The following is a 22201-nucleotide window of genomic DNA, read 5'->3' on the forward strand; positions in this document are numbered from 1 at the left end:
AACCGGGGTGGGAGGGGTGTATGATGATGTTGGCTGCTTTTCTGAGGCAGTGGGAAGTGTAGATAGAGTCAATGGATAGACGGTTGGTTTGTGTCTGGGCTGCATTCACAGCTCTCTATAGTTTCTTGCAGTCATGAACAGAGCAGTGACCATACCATATTATGACGCATCCAGATATGGTGCTTTCTTTATAAGTATTGACTTTCTTGATTAAAGTATGGTGATAATACTACTAGGCCATCAACTCCCCTTTCAGTTCTCCACAATCTGAGTAACATTCAAATCCTCTATTCTTCCTGCCAAAGTGCGTAACCGCGCATTTTCCCATGTTATATTCAATCTACCGTGTTTTTACCCATTTATTTAACCCATCTATATCCATTTTCAACCATCTTCACCACTTGCATTCCCACCAATTTCTTTTTTTGTCATCCATAAGCATGTCTATGGTGTATTCGCTTCCTTCATCAAAGTCACTAATGTATATTGGTGAACCAAGCTCTGAGCTGAAAATGTGTTGCTGGAAAAGCGCAGCAGGTCAGGCAGCATCCAAGGAGCAGGAGAATCGACGTTTCGGGCATGAGCCCTTCTTCAGGAACCTTCTCCTGCTCCTTGGATGCTGCCTGACCTGCTGCGCTTTTCCAGCAACACATTTTCAGCTCTGATCTCCAGCATCTGCAGTCCTCACTTTCTCCTCGAACCAAGCTCTGAGTCCTGTGGCACACCACCATATATTGCCATCCTGAATGTTTCTTGTTTATCCCAACTCTCGGCCTTCTATTAGTCATTCCTTTAGCCATGCTAATATACTACCTCCAACATCATGGCCTCTTATCGTCTTGAGCAGTATAACGTGCAGCAGCTTATCCAAATGCCTTCTGAAAAGTGAAATATATTACATCCGTTGTCATCTCTTTATCTAAGCTGCTTGTTATCTCCTAAAAGAATTTGAGTAAATATCTCTGGCATGATTTCTCCTTTGTGAAGCAAGCCTGACTCTGCTTGATTTTATTATGCATTTTCTTGTTACATGTTTCATTGTATCTAGTTAAAAATCACACAACACCAGGTTATAGTCCAACAGGTTTAATTGGAAGCACTAGCTTTCAGAGCACTGCTCCTTCATCAGGTGGTTGTGGAATACACAATTGTAAGACACAGAATTTATAACAAAAATGTACAGTGTGATGTAACTGAAATTATACATTGAAACATAACCTGGATTGTTTGTTAAGTCTCTCATCTGTTAGAATGACCATCTTAGTTTCACTTCTTTCATATGTAAATCACAAAACTCTTTAAAAAGTTACATTCTCAGGTTAACTTTAACAATCGGTGTCAGCCCAGATAATGTGTTGGAGGTGTTAGACCCCTGTGTGCTATTGTCTGTGCCATAATGTTTAGACTGATTCTAATCTAAAAACTGAGTTAATAGAGTCTTACATGGATTCATGCAGTTTATTGTATCTGACATTGACAGGACTGAACATTTTCTAATTTGCAATTTCCTTTATGTTTTCTCCAGCCAACGCCACAAGTAATCGGTAAGTTTGAGTTCATATGTTAATAAAAATCAACAGATCTTTTAGTACAACAACATTATTTCTGGAACTCTGAGGTTCTCAAAATCCTTGATCAAGTTACATCTTGTCCATTCCATTAATCTTTGTTCAAACAATTTCATCCAACTGTTCTGCTGAATCTTAATTTCTGAATTTTTAGTCACTCTTGAATTTAGCCTTAAATTTAAAATTCATATTCTTCTTTCCAAATGCCTCCTCTCTATCTCTGTAACATTCTCCAGCTCCACAACCCTCCAAAATATCTGTGCTTATCTAATTCCAGCCTTTTGCACATCTGCAATTTTAACCACTCCAATATCAGACCTATGTCCCAACGTCTGCAATCTCTAATCCCCTAACCTCTCTAAATCTCTCTTTCTCTCTCTCTCTCTCTTTCTCTCTCTTCCATTAAGATACTCCTCAATATCTGCCTCTCTGACTGAGTTTAGGTCACCTTACAATGCCTCCTTTCATGGCTGGTTATCCAACTCTGTCAGGCGACACTCTTGTGGAAGGCCATTGATTGGTTTACTACATGAATGGCAATATACAAATGCACATTGTTGTTGTAATCAGGTATTGTTGTTGCCTGGCGTTTGTACATTGAAAGTGAATGATTTCTCAATTACCTTTATGATCTTACATAATTTCCATTGAACTTTGATACTAACTAAATTTTCAGTCTAGCACATTGAATTACTTCAGAGCCTCTTAATGTAGTTTACTGGCAATTAAGTACTTTTGAAGTGCAGCATATCAGAAAGGATTTGGGGCTGTTTTGAGATATTAATATCAATATTCTATTTATTTACTATTGATGCCTTCAGTCAAGTCACATTGAATTTCATCAAACTGAAGTGCTAAGCTACAGACGGAAAGTGCTGAGGAATGGTCACGCGACACGAAACGTTAACCCTGATTTCTCTCCACAGATGCTGCCAGACCTGCTTTTCCAGCAATTTCTGTTTTTAGTGTTTGAGAAGAGCTAAGTTGTTTGTTTGAACTTTCTTAAGAACCCAAAATATCTTCAGCGTCACCAAGCAATGCCGCTGAGTGAGAACACCTTGGCAAATTGTCTTTTTAGCCTCTCAGAAACAATTATGTCAACAGTTCTTTGAGGATCAGACCAGGAGTTTACTATTTTCAATGTAGATTTTCTTGGCACTTTTCTTGGAATATGCAGCTTCAAGTCATGCTCAGAATTAGGCCAACTCAAGACGAGTGTACAACGGGGCAGGCAAATGGGTTAAATCAACCCTGCACTGTGATACAGAATCATCATCCATCATCCCTGATGTAATACCATTCTTATGCTCAGCAACTGAGTAGCTTGGAGGGGAACTTAAGGGTCGTGGCATCACTGCACCTCGGTACACGTCACAATAAATTCAATTCAATTCAATCCCATGTACCTGCTCCCTTGACCCTGTAGGTCGAAGTGGTCATGGGTTTGGAAGGTCCAATCTGTGGATCTTTGATGAATTTCTGCAATATAGCTTGTAGACAGTACACACTGCTGCAACTGAGTGCCATCGGTGGAAGGATTGGGTGTTTATGGGTGTGGGGGAGAGAGGCAGTGGGTGTTTATGGGTGTGGGGGAGGGAGTGGGTGTTATGGGTGTGGGTCTTTATAGGTATGGGGGAGAGAGTGAGTGTTTTGGGTTTGGGGCAGGGAGTGAGTGTTATGGGTGTGGGGCAGGTAGTGGGTGTTTACAGGTGTGGGGGAGGGAGTGGGTGTTTACGGGTGTGGGGGAGGGAGTTGATGTTAATGGATGTGGTACCAACAAAGCCGGCTGCCTTGTTGTAATTGCTGTTGAGCTTCTTGAGAGTTGTTGGAGGCGCAATAGCAAGTCAGGAGCATTCCTTCACCCTCCTGACTTGTGCCTTGTATAAAGTGGACCAACTCTGGGGTGTCAGGGGGTGACTTACGTGCTGCAGGGATCTAATCCTCTTGTAACCGCAGTATTTATGTGGTGTATCATTGAATCCCTGATCAGTGGTATTGCCCCATGATGTTGATATTGGGGGATTCAGTGATGGCAATGCCTTGGAATGCCTTTGGGCAGTGGTTGGATTGTCGCTTATTGGAGATGGCCATTTCCTGGCAGTATTGTGGCACGATTCTTACTTGTCCATATAATCAGTCTTGCATATGATCAACTTTAATTATTCTCCCATTGGTGGCTGTTCCTGCTCTATTCCCTTCTCCCTATTCCTGCCTCTCTCTTTCTCCTCCTTTACAACTTACCTTCAAAATCAACCTCTTTGATCAAGCTTTTCATCATCTATACATGGGTATACCAGCACCAAAACATATTGCAACAGATGGCACATTTGACTGAATGGTCTTGTACTGGCCTGTCAGCAAAATGAATTTATTAATAGTGAGGAAATTTCTGAATCATCAGGACATACTCAATAAAGCTGTCTGTTCACCAGCTGAAAACAGATTGTTCACTCATTTCCCCCCCTTGCTCTCCAACATGAAGGGCACACTTCACAATATAACTGCAACAATAGAGAGCAGGCCATTTGCCTTATCCTCTTACTGTAAACCGTTCCACTGTCATATGGCACTACCTCAATTCTGATACACATCGTGCAATCCTGACGACCCACAGTTACAGCTTACAATAGATAGGAAGATTTTCCAGTATCTAGTTTGCTTACACATTGGTCCTTGGTTCAGTAACAGTGCACTGCCTGAATGTCACTGCGCTAGTAACCCAGGGTTCTGGGGACATGGCTTCCAATCTCACGGCTTGAATCTGAATTCAGTTCTTCAGTCTGGAATAAATCACTGATTGTTGTGAATGTCCAGCTGGTTCACTGATGTCCTTTAGGGAAGGAATTCTGCCGTCCTTACCCATGTGACTCCCGCCCCACTGCAGTATAGCTGATGCTTCACTGCCTGCTGAAATGGCCGAGTAAACCACTCAGTTCAAGGGCAGTTAGAGATGAGCAACAAAAGTTTATTTTGCCTGCCTCGCTTTCCCTCTGATGACTGGTAAACAGTCTCTGAATTACAGTTGTAATGTCACATTGTACCTATGTAGACATTTTTAAGCACTGATTTGCAAAGAAATTCACGGTCAGATTATAATTGTTGCTGTGTTTTCCTGGATCTTACATCTAGCTTAAAATATATTGTTATGCCGACCTGACTTTTAGATGGATCATGGTGGCCTTATTAGTGGTGGGAAAAAATATTCCATTAGAGCAACAAAACCCATGACTGCCCATCACACATTACCTTTGAGTTAAGTGCCTTTTTCAGCTATTGCAGAGAGCAGTTAAGAGTTAAGCACGGGAGAGGTAAGGTTGATGGAATTTGTACTGAATTGTATTCGCATTATTGTCACGTACTCAAATGAGTACAGTGAGAAGTTTACAAGCCAACACTTACAATAGACACAGTTCCTTCTGTACAAGTTCTTAAGAAAAATAAAGTTGACAAATAAAGAAATAAAATGCTCAGAATGGCAGTTTTTCCAACCCCATAGATAGATCCAAGATGGCGGCAGGGTTGGTCGCTTCAGCAGGAGCTTCTCCACTCCGTTCGTTTCTTTTTCTTTTTTCTTCTTTTTTTTTCTGTTTTTATTTCTCTCTTCTTTATTCTTGGTGACATCCTGAACTCCTGGCCTCAACGCAGTCTCGGACTGTTGCAGACCCAGCGAGATGTCCTTTTGGCCCAGTGTGCCAGAATTTCCTTCTCTAAAGGACATTAGTGAACCCGATGTCACCACAATCGCTATTTTAATTCCAGACTTTCTTTTATTGAATCCAAATTTCACCACCTACCATGGTGACTACTGAAACTATGTCCCCAGATCATCAGCCTGGAGTACATCTGCATTATTCATCCAGTAACATTAGAAGCATGCTACCCCTTCCCCATCACAGAGTTTGCCGTTGAAGTCATAGGAGACAGATAAACAAGTCAAAAACAATTCTTGTTGTAGGAAAGGAAAAAAGGAACAATAACTTTCCAAACGAAAATGGATAAATACCTGATGAGAGAAAAATAAATTACAGGGTCACAGGGGAAAGAGCAAGGTCAGTGGGTCAAATTGAAAGAGCTCTTTCAAAGAGCTGATTGGCTGAATGAGCCACTCCTGCACTGCATCCAACTTTATATTCTTAAGCTTTATGAAAAAGACCACTGATTAAAATTCATTTTTATTTTATGTTTTTAGAAGTGGATGTTGATGCTGGATTAGATCGGGACATATTTGAAATAAATGAAGGTAACTTGGAATTTTTTTCTATCCTATTGAAACCAGTCTCTCGCTTGCTTTGCAAAGTGGTACAATAATGGCAATGTGACGTTATGAGTTGGGCAATTTTTTTCCAATGGGAGATGTTTGGACATCTTGCTTTCTTATCCCTGGCAAAATTGCAACCATTTCTTTTTTGTGGATGAGGTACGTGCTGATGCTCAGTCGGGTCTGTATTGTACATTGACTGCAGCAGCATTGTGCTTCTCACTACACTTGAGTGACACCCAGACCAAGTGCAATGTCCCTGCGGACTTGCTAATACTTTTCTATTTTTTGTAATTGTACCTCACCTTTCATTTTCAATAAGTGTAACCTGATGTCTGACCTAATTTTATGTTGGATTATATTGATTCTACACAAACATTTCATCCATCTGGTCTATACCAATGCAATCAGTTCCGTTCTCACGCGATCTTGCGTTATAAGAAAATCATGCAAACTAATGGGGCCGGAATCATGTTATAGCCAATACAGGTAAGGAAAGTTTGCATTCTACAAATAACGGGCTAAATTCTTCAATCACGTGAAAGCCAATTTATATTGAAGAAACATGCGTTATAGTAGAACTGACGATGTATTCCATGATCTCATCTTCTCAACATGTCATCTACTCATTTCTCATTTCTGTGTTAATCTGGCTTCTTCCTAAAACCACATTCACTGAACTCAATTACTCCATGTAGCAGCAAGTTCCACATTCTCCTCACTCTCTGGATAAAGATATTTCCTATCGGCTTAGGAAGAAATCTTCTTTCATTTCAGATCATTGATTTTGAACTGACCCAAAATTCTCAATGTCTAACCTCATAAACTCTGTCATCCTCTTTATAGCTTTCTCTTTCCAATCTTTCCTGATAACTATAGCCTACCAGAGTTCATCATTTGTTCTGCCACATCATTTGTGCCTTCTCCAGTCCCTCAAACTTTATGTTTTGCTTCTGCAGACCTAGGCTTGAACCTTGAAGAAGGGGACATCAAAATTGACAAGGTAAGCTGTCTAGGTAAACAGCGTATCCATGCTGTCAGATGCATGTTTCGTGTTACACGTATGTTCACAGTCCCATGTCACTGATTTGGTTTCGGTCTCTTTTGATACCAGATAATTGACAGAAGCTCTATTATGGGTGACAAATACAGATGGCCAAAAACAATTCCATATTATCTGGAAGATAATTTAAGTAGGTATCTCTTACTATTTTAATTTGTGTTTCTATGAATGTCAATGTTGGGACAACAATGAATTTGAGAAGTGTTTGGAGAGGAAATGGAGGTGGACAAAAGCTAAAAGTAGCACCTAGCAGATAGTTGATGCTTATTGGTGATATCATGAGGTTACTAATCTCTTTCCCTTTGGGCATGAGCTCAAATCCCACTACATCGATTGATGCAATCTAAATTCAGTTAATAGGAGAGGTGATGGCCTAGTGGTACTATCACCAGACTATACTCCCTCACCACCCGACGCCTGAAGGAAGAACGCCTCATCTTTTTCCTCGGGACCCTTCAACCCCAGGGCATCAATGTGGACTTCATCAGTTTCCTCATTTCCCCTCCCCCCACCTTACCCAGTTCCAACCTTCCAGCTCAGCACCATCCCCATGATCTGTCCTAACTGCCAATCTTCCTTCCCCTCCACCCTCTTCTCTGACCTACCACCTCCATCCACCTATTGCACTCACCTTCTGCCCAGCCCCATCCCCCTCCCATTTATCTCTCCACACCGGAGGTTCCCAGCCTCATTCCCAATGAAGGGCTTTTGCCCGAAATGTCGATTTTTCCTGCTCTTCGGATGCTGCATGACCTGCTGTGCTTTTCCAGCACCATTCTAATAGAGATAATTGAGGTACCAGCAAGGCAATTGGGTTTAGATGAAAGACAAAAAAAAAGTACTTTGGTGAGTAAAACATTGGAATCAAGTGATATCCAGTTACAATTAAAGCAGCTAGAACATAAGGAGAGAAGGAGGAAACTAGTACATACTGCTGCTACTGAGCATCAATGGTGGAGGGAGTAGATGTTTGTGGGTGTGGTGCCAATCAAGTGGGCTGCTTTGTTCTGAATGGTGTCGAGCTTCTTGAATGTTGTTGGAGCTGCCCCCATTCAGGCAAGTGGTGAGTATTCCATCACACTCCTGCCTTGTGCCTTGTAGATGGTGGACAGGCTTTGGGGAGTCAGGAGGTGAGTTACTCACCGCGGGATTCTGAGCTTCTATCTTGCTCTTGCAGCCACAGTATGAAATGGCTAGTTCAGTTCAGTTTCTGCATTGTTAAGGAACATATAGTGATATAATTATGTGACAGTAACTCAGCTGGTAAAAATCTCTTTTGATTATAGATGTAAATGCTAAAGGTATGATCCTAAAAGCATTTGAACAGTACCGTCTCAAATCCTGCATTGACTTTAAGCCTTGGACGGGTGAAGAAAACTACATCTCTGTATTGAAAGGCAGTGGGTAAGGGCATCATCGATTTTCCTCAAGGCTTGCCTCCTGATCCTGCTGCACTGAATACTTACAGTCCCGTCTTTCCTCTTCGTCCTGTAGAGTGCTAGACTGAATGGATTCTCTCAGCTTTGTAACACTTGATTCCTCAAATATACTCTTGAATTAAAAAACTGGAATTGAAAGTCAAATGACTCCAACTTTGCAAATCACACAAAGAGAGACAGTTTATCACCACTCTTGTATGTTTTGGACCGGACCAGACCCCTCAAAATATTTTATGAAGGGAGCCCAGACCCTAACATTTTCTTATTGTAAAGATAAATGCAAAGTGCTTTGTTCCAGATACAGTTTGGTCAAACTACTCGCTATTAAGCAAAACGCAATTTATTCAAACAACCAAAAAAAAAGTTAGAATAACTTAACTCTGTTGAAAAACTTAACCAAATAACAGATACAGTAACTGTTAGTAATTAACTCTTCCAATATAGTAACATCCCATAAATGCTCCCCTTGACAAAAAGGCAAATTCAGAAATCAGATTTTCTCATATGCAACACCCGGGTAGGAGGAGAAAGCTCAGCTTCTAGCTGTAACCGAGAGAGGGCAAGAAATAGCTTCTTCTTCTTCAAGCAGCTTCTGCTGAATCTAAAAACTAAAAAAAAAACTAGGCCACACCCATCCAGGCTGCTTCTATTGTTCCAACTTTTAAAAAAAACCCAAGACATCAAAAGCTGTTTACGTTACCACAGACCACTCGACACCTCTTGTTCAATCTTTCGCTGAAAAGAAACCAGGACAAAATACACCTCTTAAAGCTACAGCATTGCCACACTCTTCATGTGCAAGCTGATTTAATTGTAAATTCCATAAAATTTAAGGAAATCTTGCTGCATTACATGAATGGTCAAAACTGTGGCTAACGGATTTCAGTGGAGGCAAAATGTGAGATCATCCGCTTTTGACATGAAAAGGATAAAACTGGGGACTTTCTAAACAGTGACATGAGAGGAACAATGGAGGTCCAAGAAAGATACATGGCTTCATCTGTTTTGTTCATCAGTGAATGGGTACCCGGACATTATCAAAAAGGCGAGAGAAATGCTGGCCTTTGTATTCAGAGGATATGAGAAGACAAGTGAGTTCAAGTCAAGCATCACAGAGTAGTTATACTGCAGAAGAAGGCCATTCAGCCCATCATGCCTGCACCAGGTCTCTAGTATGTTACCTTTCTGCTGATCTCTTGCATTTCCCTATAACCATATACATGGGATCATTATTTAAGTGGAAACACTGCTCTCTTGAATGTCTCAGTTGAATCCACCACATTTCCAGGCAGAGCCTTCCAGACCTTAACTACTGTCTAAGTGGAAAAAGTTTTGGTCACCTTCCATTTGCTTCTTTTCTCTGTAAAACTGTGCCCTCTGGTTCTTGATCCATTTCTGAGTGGGAACATTTTCTCCCTCTGTCCAGAGCCCTTTTTGATTTTGAAAACTTCCATCAAATCTTCCCTTCATCTTTGCACCTCCAACTGTGCAGAATCACAGAACCATTACAGCACAGAATGAGCATCATGGCAGCACTGGCTCTCCAAATGAGCATCATTACCTGGAGTAAAGCTGCTGCCCTTTCTCCCATATACTTACACACTACTTCAATCCAACTAACCATCCAATGCCCTCTTGAATGCTTCAATGTTGCGACTGTAAGGACATTGGTTAGGCCACATTAGGAATATTGTGTGCAATCCTGGTCTCCTTCCTACAGGAGGGATGTTGTGAAAGGGTTCAGAAAAGGATGTTGCCATGGTTGGTGAGTTGGAGCTTTAGGGAGAGGCTGAATAGGCTGGGGCTGTGTTCCATGAAGCATAGGAGGCTGAGGGGTGACGTTATAGTGGTTTATAAAATCATGAGGGGCATGGATAGGATAAATAGACAAGGTCTTTAACCTGGGGTGAGGGAGTCCAGAACTAGAGGGCATAGGTTTAGGGTGAGGGGGGAAAGATATAAAAGAGACCTAAGGGGCAACCTGTTCACACAGAGGGTGGAACGTGTATGGAATGAGCTGCCAGAGGAAGTGGTGAAGGATGGTACAATTACAGCATTTAAAAGGCATCTGGATGGGTATATGAATAGGAAGGGTTTAGAGGGATATGGACCAAGTGCTGGCAAATGGGACTAGATTAATTTAGGTTATCTGGTCGGCATAGACGTGTTGGACCAAAGGGTCTGTTTCCATGCTGTACAACTCTATAACTGAAGCTGCCTTCACCCAAACTGTTGCTGACCTGGTAACAGCTGTGCTGGAGCAGTCTTTGATTTTCTGAAGAAAGGGAAAGAAACTGTACAATGCCTAGGTGAAACCACACCTGCAGGTAATGTCAGCATTTCAGTTTAGGGAGGATATTTGGTGTTGGAAAGAGTACGCATTGAGAGAGCATTTCATGAATGATACTTGAACTCCGGCGGTGAAATCATGAGGTACAATTACTCAAACCAGTCTTGAGTAGAACAGACTGAATGCACCTCAGTGCAGAAATGAGAGAGGTTTTCACTTATGTTGCTACAGCCCCTACGGCTATGGGCCAAGAGCTAGAAAATGGGATTAGTGTAGTCAGAACTTTGTTGGCCGGTGCAGACATAATGGGCCGAATGGCCTCTTTCTGTGTTGTAAACATCTGTGGGTCTGAGATGTCAAATCCACATCCTCACCAGTAGATTTAAAGGATCCTGTGGCATTATTTTGCAGAAGAGATCTCCCTGATTCCCTTCTCAATAATCACCTCCTCCCCATTAATACCTGCAAAATTGAAACAATGTATTTATTAAAAGAGTGTTGTTTGTGGGAGATTGCTGTGTGCAACTTGGTCACTGCATTTCCTGCTTTAGAAGAGCAATTGAGGATCAAAACGTACTTCATTGGCTGTTAGGCACTTTGGGTCATGAGATGGGCGAGAGAAATAATTTCTCTTTACGAGACACAATCTGCAATAGATACTGCCCCCCATGTCTATCCATGTAAGGAGGAATAACTTCCCTCAAAGCGTCTGAATCTGGAATTTTCAACAGCTCTGTGGATGTTGAATAAATTTAAGGAGGAGACAGACAGATCTTTAATCAGTAACTGGGTATAAAAGGTCAGGGAGAGCAGGCAGGAAAGTGGAGTTGAGGCCAAGATGAAATCAGCCATGATCGTACTAAACAGCACAGCAGGCTCGAGGGGCTGAATGGCCTACTCCTGCTCATAGTTGTTGTGTTCTTATGATCTTCAAGTAAAAAGAAAGACTTTCATTGAGGTAGCACCTTCCACAAAGGTGACATCCCAAAGTCCTTTACATTCAGGATAGTTTGAACAGATTGGGCTTGTTTTCACTCGAGTTTAGAGAATGAGGGGGTGACTTGATTAAAGAATGTAAGATACTAAATGGTGACAAGGTGGATGTGGGGCTCAATCCAGAAATAGGGGGCACTGTTTATAAATTAGATGTCTATGCTTTTATTATCAGAGATGGGGAGAGAAGATTTCTCCTAGAGGATTGCGTGAATTTGGATTCTACCTCAGAAGGTGATGGAAGCGTTGAATATTTTTGAAACAGAGGTGGATGGATTCTTAAATAAAAACAGAGAGTATTGGAGAATCTCAGCAGGTCTGGAAGCATCTGTGGAGAGAGAAAAACAGTTAATATTTTGAGTCTAATAGGACTCCTGTTCAGAATTTCTGAAAGAGAATATTCAGCCAACTCCCAGCTCCCTGCTCAAAGTCTCATCCAGTGCCTTCATTGTAAACATTATTGGTCAGCACATTAATGCCTCGCCACAAATTATACCAACCCGAGTGATATGGTACCGACCACAGCAACATTGAAATAAAATGTTCCAAATACTGCTCAGGAACAACAATTGGCACTGAGCTGCGTGAGGATATGTCAGGATATCTGGTCAAAAGCTTGGCTGAAGAGGTAGAGAAGAAGAGGCTTAAAGGAGAGATGGTTGAAGAGGTTGGTGGAGTGAATTCCTGAGCTTAGGACAGAGGTGGCTGAAGGCACAGCCACAAATGGTGGAGTGATTAAAATCGGGAATGCTTAGAAGTTCTGAAAGTATGGAGAACCGCGGGGGGCTTGGGGGAGGGAGGGGTTGGGCTGGATAAGATTACAGAAACTACAAAGTGGAAATGCCACAAGCAGTTTTATACCACAAAATTCAGAAGTAAAAGCTGTGGAACCAAAGTATTCTGTTCCTTGGGGTCTATCAAATGCCCAGTTGAGCTGGCCATTCATTTTTGGCACTCTAAGCTTCTTTTGTTACATGTTAAGGGATAGAAGCATAGACACTGTGAACAGGAGTAGGCCATTCAGCCCTTTGAAGCCTGCTCCACCATTCAATATGATCATGGCCCAGTCAATCCCCTGTTCCCGTTTTCTCCCCATACACTTTGATCCTTTTAGCCCTAGAATTATATCTAACTCCTTCTTACAGGCTCTCCGGTCTCTGGGTGAAGACATTTCTTCTCATCTCGATCCTAAATGTCCTACGCCATATCCATAGACAGTGATCCCCTGGGTCTGGACCCCCCCAGTCATCAGGAACACTCTTCCTGTGTTTACCCTGTCTAGTCTGGTTAGGATTTTATAGGTTTTCATGAGATTACCCCCAACTTATTCTTCTAAACTCCAGTCAATATAGCCCTAACCAATCCAGTCTCTCTTCATACCTCACCCTGCCAACCCAGGAATCAGTCAGGTAAACCTTGCTCCATTCCCTCTGGAGCAAGAGCATCCTTCTTCAGATAAGGAGACCACATCTGTACACAATACTCCAGGTATGGTCTCACCAAGGCCCTGTACAATTGCACAAGACATCCCTGCTCTTGTAGTTGAATCCTCTCATTATGAAGGCCCACATGCCATTCGCCTTCATGCTTACCTTCAGCGACTGGTGAATGATTAGATTAGATTCCCTACAGTGTGGAAACAGGCCCTTCAGCCCAACAAGTCCACACCAACCCTCCAAAGAGTAACCCATCCAGACCCTTTCCCCTACATTTATCCCTAACTAATGCACCTAACAATATGGGCAATTTAGCATGGCCAATTCACCTGACCTGCACATCTTTGGACTGTGGGAGGAAACCGGAGCACCCGGAGGAAACCCGCACAGACATGGGGAGAATGTGCAAACTCCACACAGTCAGTCATCCAAGGCTGGAATTGAACCTGGGACCCTGGTGCTATGAGGCAGCAGTGCTAACCACTTAGCTACCGTACCACCCCAGATGAGGGCACTCAGATCCCATTACCCTCCCCCTTTCCATTCAGACCTTCTGCATTCTGATTTTGCTGCCAATAGCCTCAATATTTATCTACAGTACACTTCATCCTCCATTCACTCAACTTGCCCAAATTGCACTGAAGCATCTCTGCATTTGCCTCGCAACGAACTCTCCCAGCCAGTTTTGGTCTTCTGCAAGAGGAGCACATTTAACACAAAGAATTCATTAATCTTTCAGGTGCTGGTCCTCTGTGGGGAACCAACAGGAGGGACGGCAGGAACTGTCCATTGGTGAGGGATGTGAAAGAATGGGGACGATCGAACATGAATTCCTCCATGCCCTGGGATTCTGGCATGAGCAGTCAAGAGCTGATCGCGATGACTATGTCACAATAGTCTGGGACAGGATTGAAAGTGGTAAAGAGTGATGATTGCATCCTGAGAGCGACAGAGTGAGTGAGGTTGTCTTTGCCAACACAAGACTGTTTCTTGATGAAACCTCTTGTTACTGTTGATTCAGGTAAAGAGCACAATTTCAATAAATACAATGACAAAGAAAGCAGTGACCTCAACGTACCCTATGACTACACCTCAGTGATGCACTACAGTTCCACCGCTTTTAATAACGGCACCGAACCAACAATCGTCACCAAGATTCCAGAATTCAGTAACGTGATTGGACAGCGGTTAGACTTCAGCGATTATGACATTCAGAAACTCAGCCGACTCTACAACTGCAGTAAGTTCCAGCGGTTTGGATAGAATTTGCGGTCGATTAACAAAGTCGAAAGAAAATGATAAGAAGCACAAAGGCTAATATTTTAAAGGTCTGGTGATAAGCAATTGCCAACTACCCTCAACCCAGTGGATAAAATGTCATGGTGGCATGATTGTTGTGTTACTAGACTAGGAATTCAAATGTCAATTGAGGATTCACGACATGGGTAAACTTTAAATTTGGTGAATAACTTTCAAATTAGAAAGCTAGTATTGGTAATGGCGACCATGAAAACACTGGGCTGTCATTAAAACCCATCTTAGTCAATAATAGCCTGGAGTGAAGGAAATCTGCCATCCTCATCTGGACCAGCCAATATGTGACTAGAGACACACAGTAATGAGCTTGAGTCTTAATGGTGCAGCAAGATTTCCATTAGTTCATGTGAGGTACCTCTTGCTGGCTAAGCCAGTGTTTATTGCACATCCCTAGTTACCTTCAAGAGGTTCAATGAGTTACCTTCTTGAATCACTGGGCTGCATCACACTGGCATTAGGAAGGGACGCTAAAGCAATGTCAACATATTTCTGTGCAAAGATGGTGAGTGGCTTGGGAGGGAACTTGCAGGGGGTGGTGTTCCCATGTATCTGCTGCCCTTGTCCTTCTAGATGGTAGAAGTCATGGATTTGGAAGGTCTTGTTGAAGGAGAATTTCTACAACATACTGTGTATATGGTACATACTGCTGCTACTGAGCATTGGTGGTCAAGGGAATGACAGAAGGTGGTGGGTGTGATGCCAATCATGTGACCCGGTTTGTCCTCGATAATATTGAGCTTCTTGAATGTCGTTGTTGCTGCATCCAAGCAGGCAAATGGACAGATAACACCAGACTACTAACCATAAGTTCATAAGACACAGGAGAGGAAATAGCCATTCAGCCCATCGAGTCTGCTCCATCACTTACTGAGATCATGACTGATCTGATAATCACAATTCCACTTTGCTGCCTTTTCCCCATATACAGTCATAGACTCATGCAGCACAGAAATGGACCATTCAGTCCAACTTGTTCATGCTAACAAGGTTTCCCAAAAAAACTAGTCCAATTTGCCTGCATTTGAGCAATAGCCATCTAAACATTTCCTATTTATGTACCTGTCCAAATTACTTTTAAATTTTGTAACTGTACCTGCATCTGTCACACTTCAAACCAACTAGGCGAAAGTGAGGACTGCAAATGCTGGCGATTATCTGTCCATCTTCCTTCCCACCTATCCACCCCACCCTCCTCTCCAACTTATCACCTTCACCCCCACCTACTTTTATCTATTGCACTCTCAGCTACCTTGGGCAGCACGGTGGCATAGTGGTTAGCACTGCTACGTTAGAGACCTGGGTTCAATTCCCGCCTCAGGCAACTGTCTGTGTGGAGTTTGCACATCCTCCCCATGACTGCGTGGGTGTGCTCCGGTTTCCTCCCACAGTCCAAAAATGTGCAGGTTAGGTGAATGGGCCAGGATAATTGCCCGTAGTGTTAGGTGAAGGGGTAAATGTAGGAGAATGGGTCTGGGTGAGTTGCTCTTTGGAGGGTCAGTGTGGACTTGTTGGGCCGAAGGGCCTGCTTCCACACTGTAAATAATCTCCCATCCCCAACACCCTCCATTTATCTCACCATCCCCTTGGTTCACAGTCTCATTCCTGATGAAGGGCATTTGCTTGAAATGCGATTCTCCGGGTCCTGACCTGCTGTGCTTTTCAAGCATCACACTCTCTACAATTCAGACCAACTTCTGGCTTGCTAGACCTTCTCGCGATCTTAAAATCTTAGTTCTGATTTCACTACTGTCAACCTCCCGTATACTCGAACTGCAATTTCGGTTCCCATCGCCCTGCTGAACTAGTTTAAACCCACCCAGAGAGCATTAACAAATGTCCCCCCAGGATATTGGTACCTCTCTGGTTCGGGTGAAATCATCCCACCCCAGAAAGAGCCCCAATTGTCCAGGAATCCAAAACCCTCCCTCCTGCACCATCCCTGTAGCCACATGTTCAACTCCTCTCTCTTCCTATTCCTCGCCTCACTAACGCATGTCATGGACAACAAACCAGAGATAACAACTCTGTTTGTTCGAGCTCTAAGCTTCCACCCTAGCTCTCTGAATTTCTGCCTTAAATCCCCATCCCTTTTCCTACCTATGTTAGTGCCTATGTGGACGATGACTTGGAGCTGCTCCCCTTCCCCCTCAAGGATCCCGAAAACACGATCGGAGACATCACGAACCCTGACACCTGGGAGGCAACACACCAACCGTGAATCTCTCTCATTCCCACAGAACCTCCTATCTATGGAGTCCCCAATGACTACTGCTCTGCTCCTCTTCCCCTTTCCCTTCCGAGCAGCAGGGACAGACTCTGTGCCAGAGCCCTGTACCCCACTGCTTAGGAGAAAGTGAGGACTGCAGATGCTGGAGATCAGAACTGAAAATGTGTTGCTGGAAAAGCGCAGCAGGTCAGGCAGCATCCAAGGAGCAGGAGAATCGACGTTTTGGGCATGAGCCCTTCTTCATTCCTGAAGAAGGGCTCATGCCCGAAACGTCGATTCTCCTGCTCCTTGGATGCTGCCTGACCTGCTGCGCTTTTCCAGCAACACATTTTAACCCCATTGCTTACCCCTGGTAAGTCGTCCTCCCCAACTGTATCCAAAACAGTATACTTATTGTTGAGGGGAATGGCCAGAGGGGATCCCTGCACTGCCTGCCAGTTCCCTTACTGTCTCCTGACAGTAACCCATCTACCTTCTTCTTTTACCTGAGGTGTGACTACCTCCCTGTAACTCCTCTCAATAACCCCTTCCGCCTCCCGAATGATCTGCAGTTCATCCAGCTCCAGCTCCAGTTCCCTAATTCGGTTTTTGAGAAGCTGGGGTACGGTGCACTTCCCGCAGATGCAATAAGCAGGGACACCAGTAGTGACCCTTACCTCCCACATTCTGCAGGAGGAACATTGAACTGCCCTAACCTCTATTCCCACTATTCTAAAATCCCAATGAGACTACTGAAAAACTAAAAAAAACTAGTCACCTGAACTGGAGAGGTACCTATATCCTGGGGGGGAGTTTTTGCTAATGCTCTTTTAAACTAATTCAGCAAGGGGATGGGAACCAAACTTGTAGTTCAAGTATATGGGAGGTTGAGAGTTGTGAACACAGAACTAAGGTTTCAAGAAATAATGGCTCATCCTGGATTTGAACCCAGGACCTCTTGCTTAGAGTCATAGAGTCATAGAGATGTACAGCATGGAAACAAACCCTTCAGTCCAACCCGATCATGCCGACCAGATATCCCAAACCAATCTAGTCCCACTTGCCAGCACCTGGCCAATATCCCTCCAAACCCTTCCTATTCATATACCCATTCAAATGCCTCTTAAATGTTGCAATTGTACCAGCCTCCACCACTTCCTCTGGCAGCTCATACCATACACGTACCACCCTCTGTGTGAAAAAAGTTGCCCCTTGGATCTCTTTTATATCTTTCGCCTCTCACCCTAAACCTATGCCCTCTAGTTCTGGACTCCCCGACCCCAGGGAAAAGACTTTGTCTATTTATTCTATCCATGCCCCTCATAATTTTGTAAACCTCTATAAGGTCACCCCTCAGCCTCCACGCTCCAGGGAAAACAGCCCCATCCTGTTCAGCCTCTCCCTGTAGCTCAGATTCTCCAACCCTGGCAACATCCTTGTAAATCTTTTCTGAACCCTTTCAAGTTTCACAACATCTTTCCGATAGGAAGAAGACCAGATGTGCATGCAATATTCCAACAGTGGCCTAACCAATGTCCTGTACAGCTGCAACATGACCTCCCAACTCCTGTACTCAATACTCTGACCAATAAAGGAAAGCATACCAAACGCCTTCTTCACTATCCTATCTACCTGCGACTCCACTTTCAGGGAGCTATGAACCTGCGCTCCAAGGTCTCTTTGTTCAGCAACACTCTTGACACAATGGAAGGTTCTAAGCAAGAAACATGCCCCTAGGCCAAGGCTGTGGGCCAAGTGCTGAGGAATGAAATTAGAATAGTTAGGTGATTATGTTTGACCAGCACAGACATGATGGGCTGAAGGACCTTTTTGTGTGCTGTAGCACTCTGTGACTCATTGAGACTAAGTGATTGAATTACTTGGTGCAATGAAGATCAACTCTTCTGACTCAATCTTCTGACTCAGTTGGGCACTTCAAAGTGTGGTTCTCCAGCCCCAGTAAAGGCAAAATACTGCAGGTGCTGGAAATCTGAAACAAAGACAGAGAACATTGGAGGTGTGGCAGTGTCTATGGAAGGAGAAACAGAGTTAACCATTCAGGTCAGCTATGTTCTGAATAAGAGTCACACCAGACCCGAAACATTACTCTGCTTTATCCATCTGAGCTTCTCCCTGAATTCTCTCAGTGTTTCTCCAGCTTGAGTTAATCTTCATTGCAGCAAGTAATTCAATCTAGTCTTAAAGTGTAATAGAGGCCTACAGCACATTACTCCACGGTTGTTTGTGGGATCTTGCTGTGCAGACCATGACTACAACAGTGACCACTCTTCAAAAATACACCATTGATGGTAAATTGCTTTGGGATGGTCTGTTGTTGATGTGAAAGGTACAAACCCAATGAAAGCAGCTGTTCTAGAAAAGCATGAACTCTCACCTTTCTGTTTTTATTTTCTCTTAGCTTCCTCGCTTAGTTTTTTGGATCGGTGCAGTTTTGAACTGGAAAGTATCTGTGGCATGATTCAAGGCCTAGACAACAAGGTGGCTTGGCAACGTGTTACCCAAGCCCTGCCCGGGCCTGGCCAAGACTACACCAACATGGGCGACTGTGCAGGTAGAGTAACGTTCCTTTGCAAAACGCTAGGTCAGGAATCATGTTTCATGACCTAACTTTTGGCAAGTGAGCGCCCATAGTGGAAATCAGCACCATTACCCCTTTACAACAGTTGGCATTAGATGGGCATTCACTCAGAGGACCCCTGAGGTCCATCTGAGAAGTGGAAATCTGAATGCTATATTCCTGAAGGGCATGGAAAGTCCATTCAGCCCATTGAAGTAGATCCTGGCTCTTTGACTGAGCTAACTAATTAGCCCCACCCTCTTTAATGCACCAGGGTTGTACCACTCAGGATGATATAGAATGACGCAGAACTTTCTGCATAGAAGCAGGCCATTCAGCCCAGCTGCCATTGCTGTTCACGGAGATTAGAGGGCTGACTAAACTCCTGATTGGGGTGGACAGCACTCCCAGCTGGGAGTGTAAAGTTTGATGATCCAAAGCACAAAAATAGGGTTGAGAAACCTATCAGCCATGATTGAATGGCAGAGCAAACTGGATGGGCTGAATGGCCTAATTTCTGCTCCAATGTTTTACAGTCATTGGATCTGGGATTTTGCTGTGTTACACTGCATTTGTAAATAATTCCATCTGCAGCATCTCAGCCCCAACCAAATAAAGGAGGAGAGTTAAAGTCTCCAATCAGTGGAGGAAATTGGGCCATTCCATTCCCGATTCCCACTTCCCATTTCCGCCCATTCGAGGGGTCCTGTTACATGTCCTCGTGCTGCCATGATGAAGTTCAGGGTCGAGTTTAGACATTCCCTGAACACAAAGGCTATGACAGAAAAAGTGGGGTCTTGACTTTCCTCTCGGATTGGGGTCCACACAAAAAGAGTGGCCCTCCCACTGCCCCTCTGGATTCCACCCGAAGAAAGACAGGCTGATTGACATACCAGTTCCACAGCCCTAACCTCCTTTACAGGTCTTTGGTAAACACAATTCAATAAATATTTGAAGCTTGGAAGATATGGTGTTGACAAATATCACCTTAAATTAATATTGTCATACAAAATAGAGTCACAATAGAACAGGAGGCCATTCAGCCTCATTACTCCCTGCTAGATCTCTATAGAGCAATTCAGTCAGTCCTATTTCCCCCATTCTATCTCTGTAATACTGCAATTTATTTCCCTCAAGTGCCCATCTGATTTTCTTTTAGAATTATTTATTGTGTTACGACACAGGGTAAACCCTCTTGTTTAATTTAACCAGAAACACTTTTAATTTAATCAACCATTAGTCACCGAAATTAAACAAATTGCCTCACCTACATTTATTTAAAGATTGAGGACACTAACCTGCAAGTGTTTAAATCTGCTGGGATTTTTCGTACCCAAATCTATTCAAGTCTGTCTAAACCAGCTCAAATCACGGACCCGAGCCCCCAAACTGTTTCGACATGGTTAAGTTAACCAGCAACACAGAAAAGATTGATCCCAAGCAGTAATCTATAAAATCGAGTGGCCAAGAACTATTTAAAGTAAAAAATAACAACTATTTCTTAAAGTATAACAGGGAATAATTAACAACCACTATTTACAATTGCTTTCTCTAACCTATCTTTTAGCTTCCCTTCTATACTAGTTCGATAAAACTCCCAATTAAAACTTACAAAACAACACTTGTTATCTCAAAACCAGACAGCTGTAGGTTCTTATCTTTGGATCTTTCTGTGTCTTCTTTTCTCCTTGTTAGGAATTTCGGCATTACAGGTTACTGATTGAAAAGGGACTTTTAAGAGAAATTTTTTTTCAAGCAGTGTCTTACATGCTCAGATGTAACAGATCTCCTCTCAACAGTTCAATTTTCCCCAGTCTTATACTCCAGAGCACTTGACTGTGTCATTGACTTCTGAGATTGTCAATATATTCAATTCAAACTTGATTGGAGTTTATATGTTTCAGGTATAATTTAAACTGATTGGCTGAATTCGAATTTGTTTTTGTCTCCAAGCAACAAACTAATCGAGTGCTTCGACCCAGTGTTACATTGTTACCATTTTTGAGTACACTTGGTGCTGAGTCTGGTAGTTCTGCTGCTTTTAACTCTCTTAAAAGTGCACCCACATCTTCATAACAATTTTCTCCACTTGACCACCTCACTCTCTTCAAACCTCCCATCCACCCTTCCCTCTTTGGCGCACATTTAATTCCAGGTCTTTACCATTTGCTATGAAAAACAAAGCTTTCCCTCTTGCTCTCATCAATCTGTCCATGTCTGTCAAATCTCCCCTCAATCTCTCGACTCCATGGTGAACAATCCTATTCGATCATTAAAATTCCTCATAGAATTGCTTATAAAAATGGTTCCAGCTCACTCTCTCAAGAACTCTCCAAGGGAGATGGTGGTGAAATTGTTCGGTTACTGGACTCGTATAGATTTAGATCCCACCACGCTGGTTCAATCAATTCATGAAACTGCAAATTATTCTTTTTTTAGAAATAACCTCAGTGGTGACCAGGGTAACTATCAACCCTTGCAAAAACAAATTATCTTGCTCATTGATGCCCTGTCAGAGAGGGAAATCTGCCATCCTTACCCTGTCTGGCCTACATGTGACTCCAGACCCACAGCGATGTTTCTGAAACCTATTAGTGAAGAAGGCTAATAGCATGCTAGCCTTCATAAAAAGAGGAATTGAGTATAGAAGCAAAGAGGTGCTTCTGCAGCTGTACAGGGCCCTGGTGAGACCACACCTGGAGTACTGTGTGCAGTTCTGGTCTCCATATTTGAGGAAAGACATTCTGGCTATTGAGGGAGTGCAGCGTAGGTTCACGAGGTCAATTCCTGGAATGGCGGGATTACCTTACACTGAAAGACTGAAGCGACTGGGCTTGTATACCCTTTAGTTTAGAATACTGAGAGGGGATCTGATTGAGACGTATAAGATTATGAAAGGATTGGATACTCTGGCAGCAGGAAACATCCGCTGATGGGTGAGTGCCGAACCAGAGGACACAGCTTAAAAATAAGGGGTAGGCCATTTAGGACAGAGATGAGGAGAAACTTCTTCACCCAGAGAGTGGTGGCTGTGTGAAATGCTCTGCCCCAGA

The 22201-nt window shown here is 43.2% G+C and overlaps 1 protein-coding gene across 1 annotated transcript in view; it reads left to right on the forward strand.

Moving 5' to 3' along the window:
- mep1ba (meprin A subunit beta a) overlaps positions 1-22201 on the forward strand; it is a 47864-nt gene that overhangs the window by 5350 nt on the left and 20313 nt on the right. Inside the window, exons 2-9 of the mRNA XM_043687642.1 lie at positions 1526-1544; positions 5758-5808; positions 6786-6829; positions 6941-7019; positions 8176-8293; positions 13787-13965; positions 14069-14287; positions 18990-19142. Of these exons, the coding sequence (XP_043543577.1) occupies positions 1526-1544; positions 5758-5808; positions 6786-6829; positions 6941-7019; positions 8176-8293; positions 13787-13965; positions 14069-14287; positions 18990-19142 (862 nt within the window). The remainder of the gene's footprint in view (positions 1-1525; positions 1545-5757; positions 5809-6785; positions 6830-6940; positions 7020-8175; positions 8294-13786; positions 13966-14068; positions 14288-18989; positions 19143-22201) is intronic.

Source organism: Chiloscyllium plagiosum, chromosome 4, assembly GCF_004010195.1.
Source record: "Chiloscyllium plagiosum isolate BGI_BamShark_2017 chromosome 4, ASM401019v2, whole genome shotgun sequence".
Lineage (NCBI taxonomy): Eukaryota > Metazoa > Chordata > Chondrichthyes > Orectolobiformes > Hemiscylliidae > Chiloscyllium > Chiloscyllium plagiosum.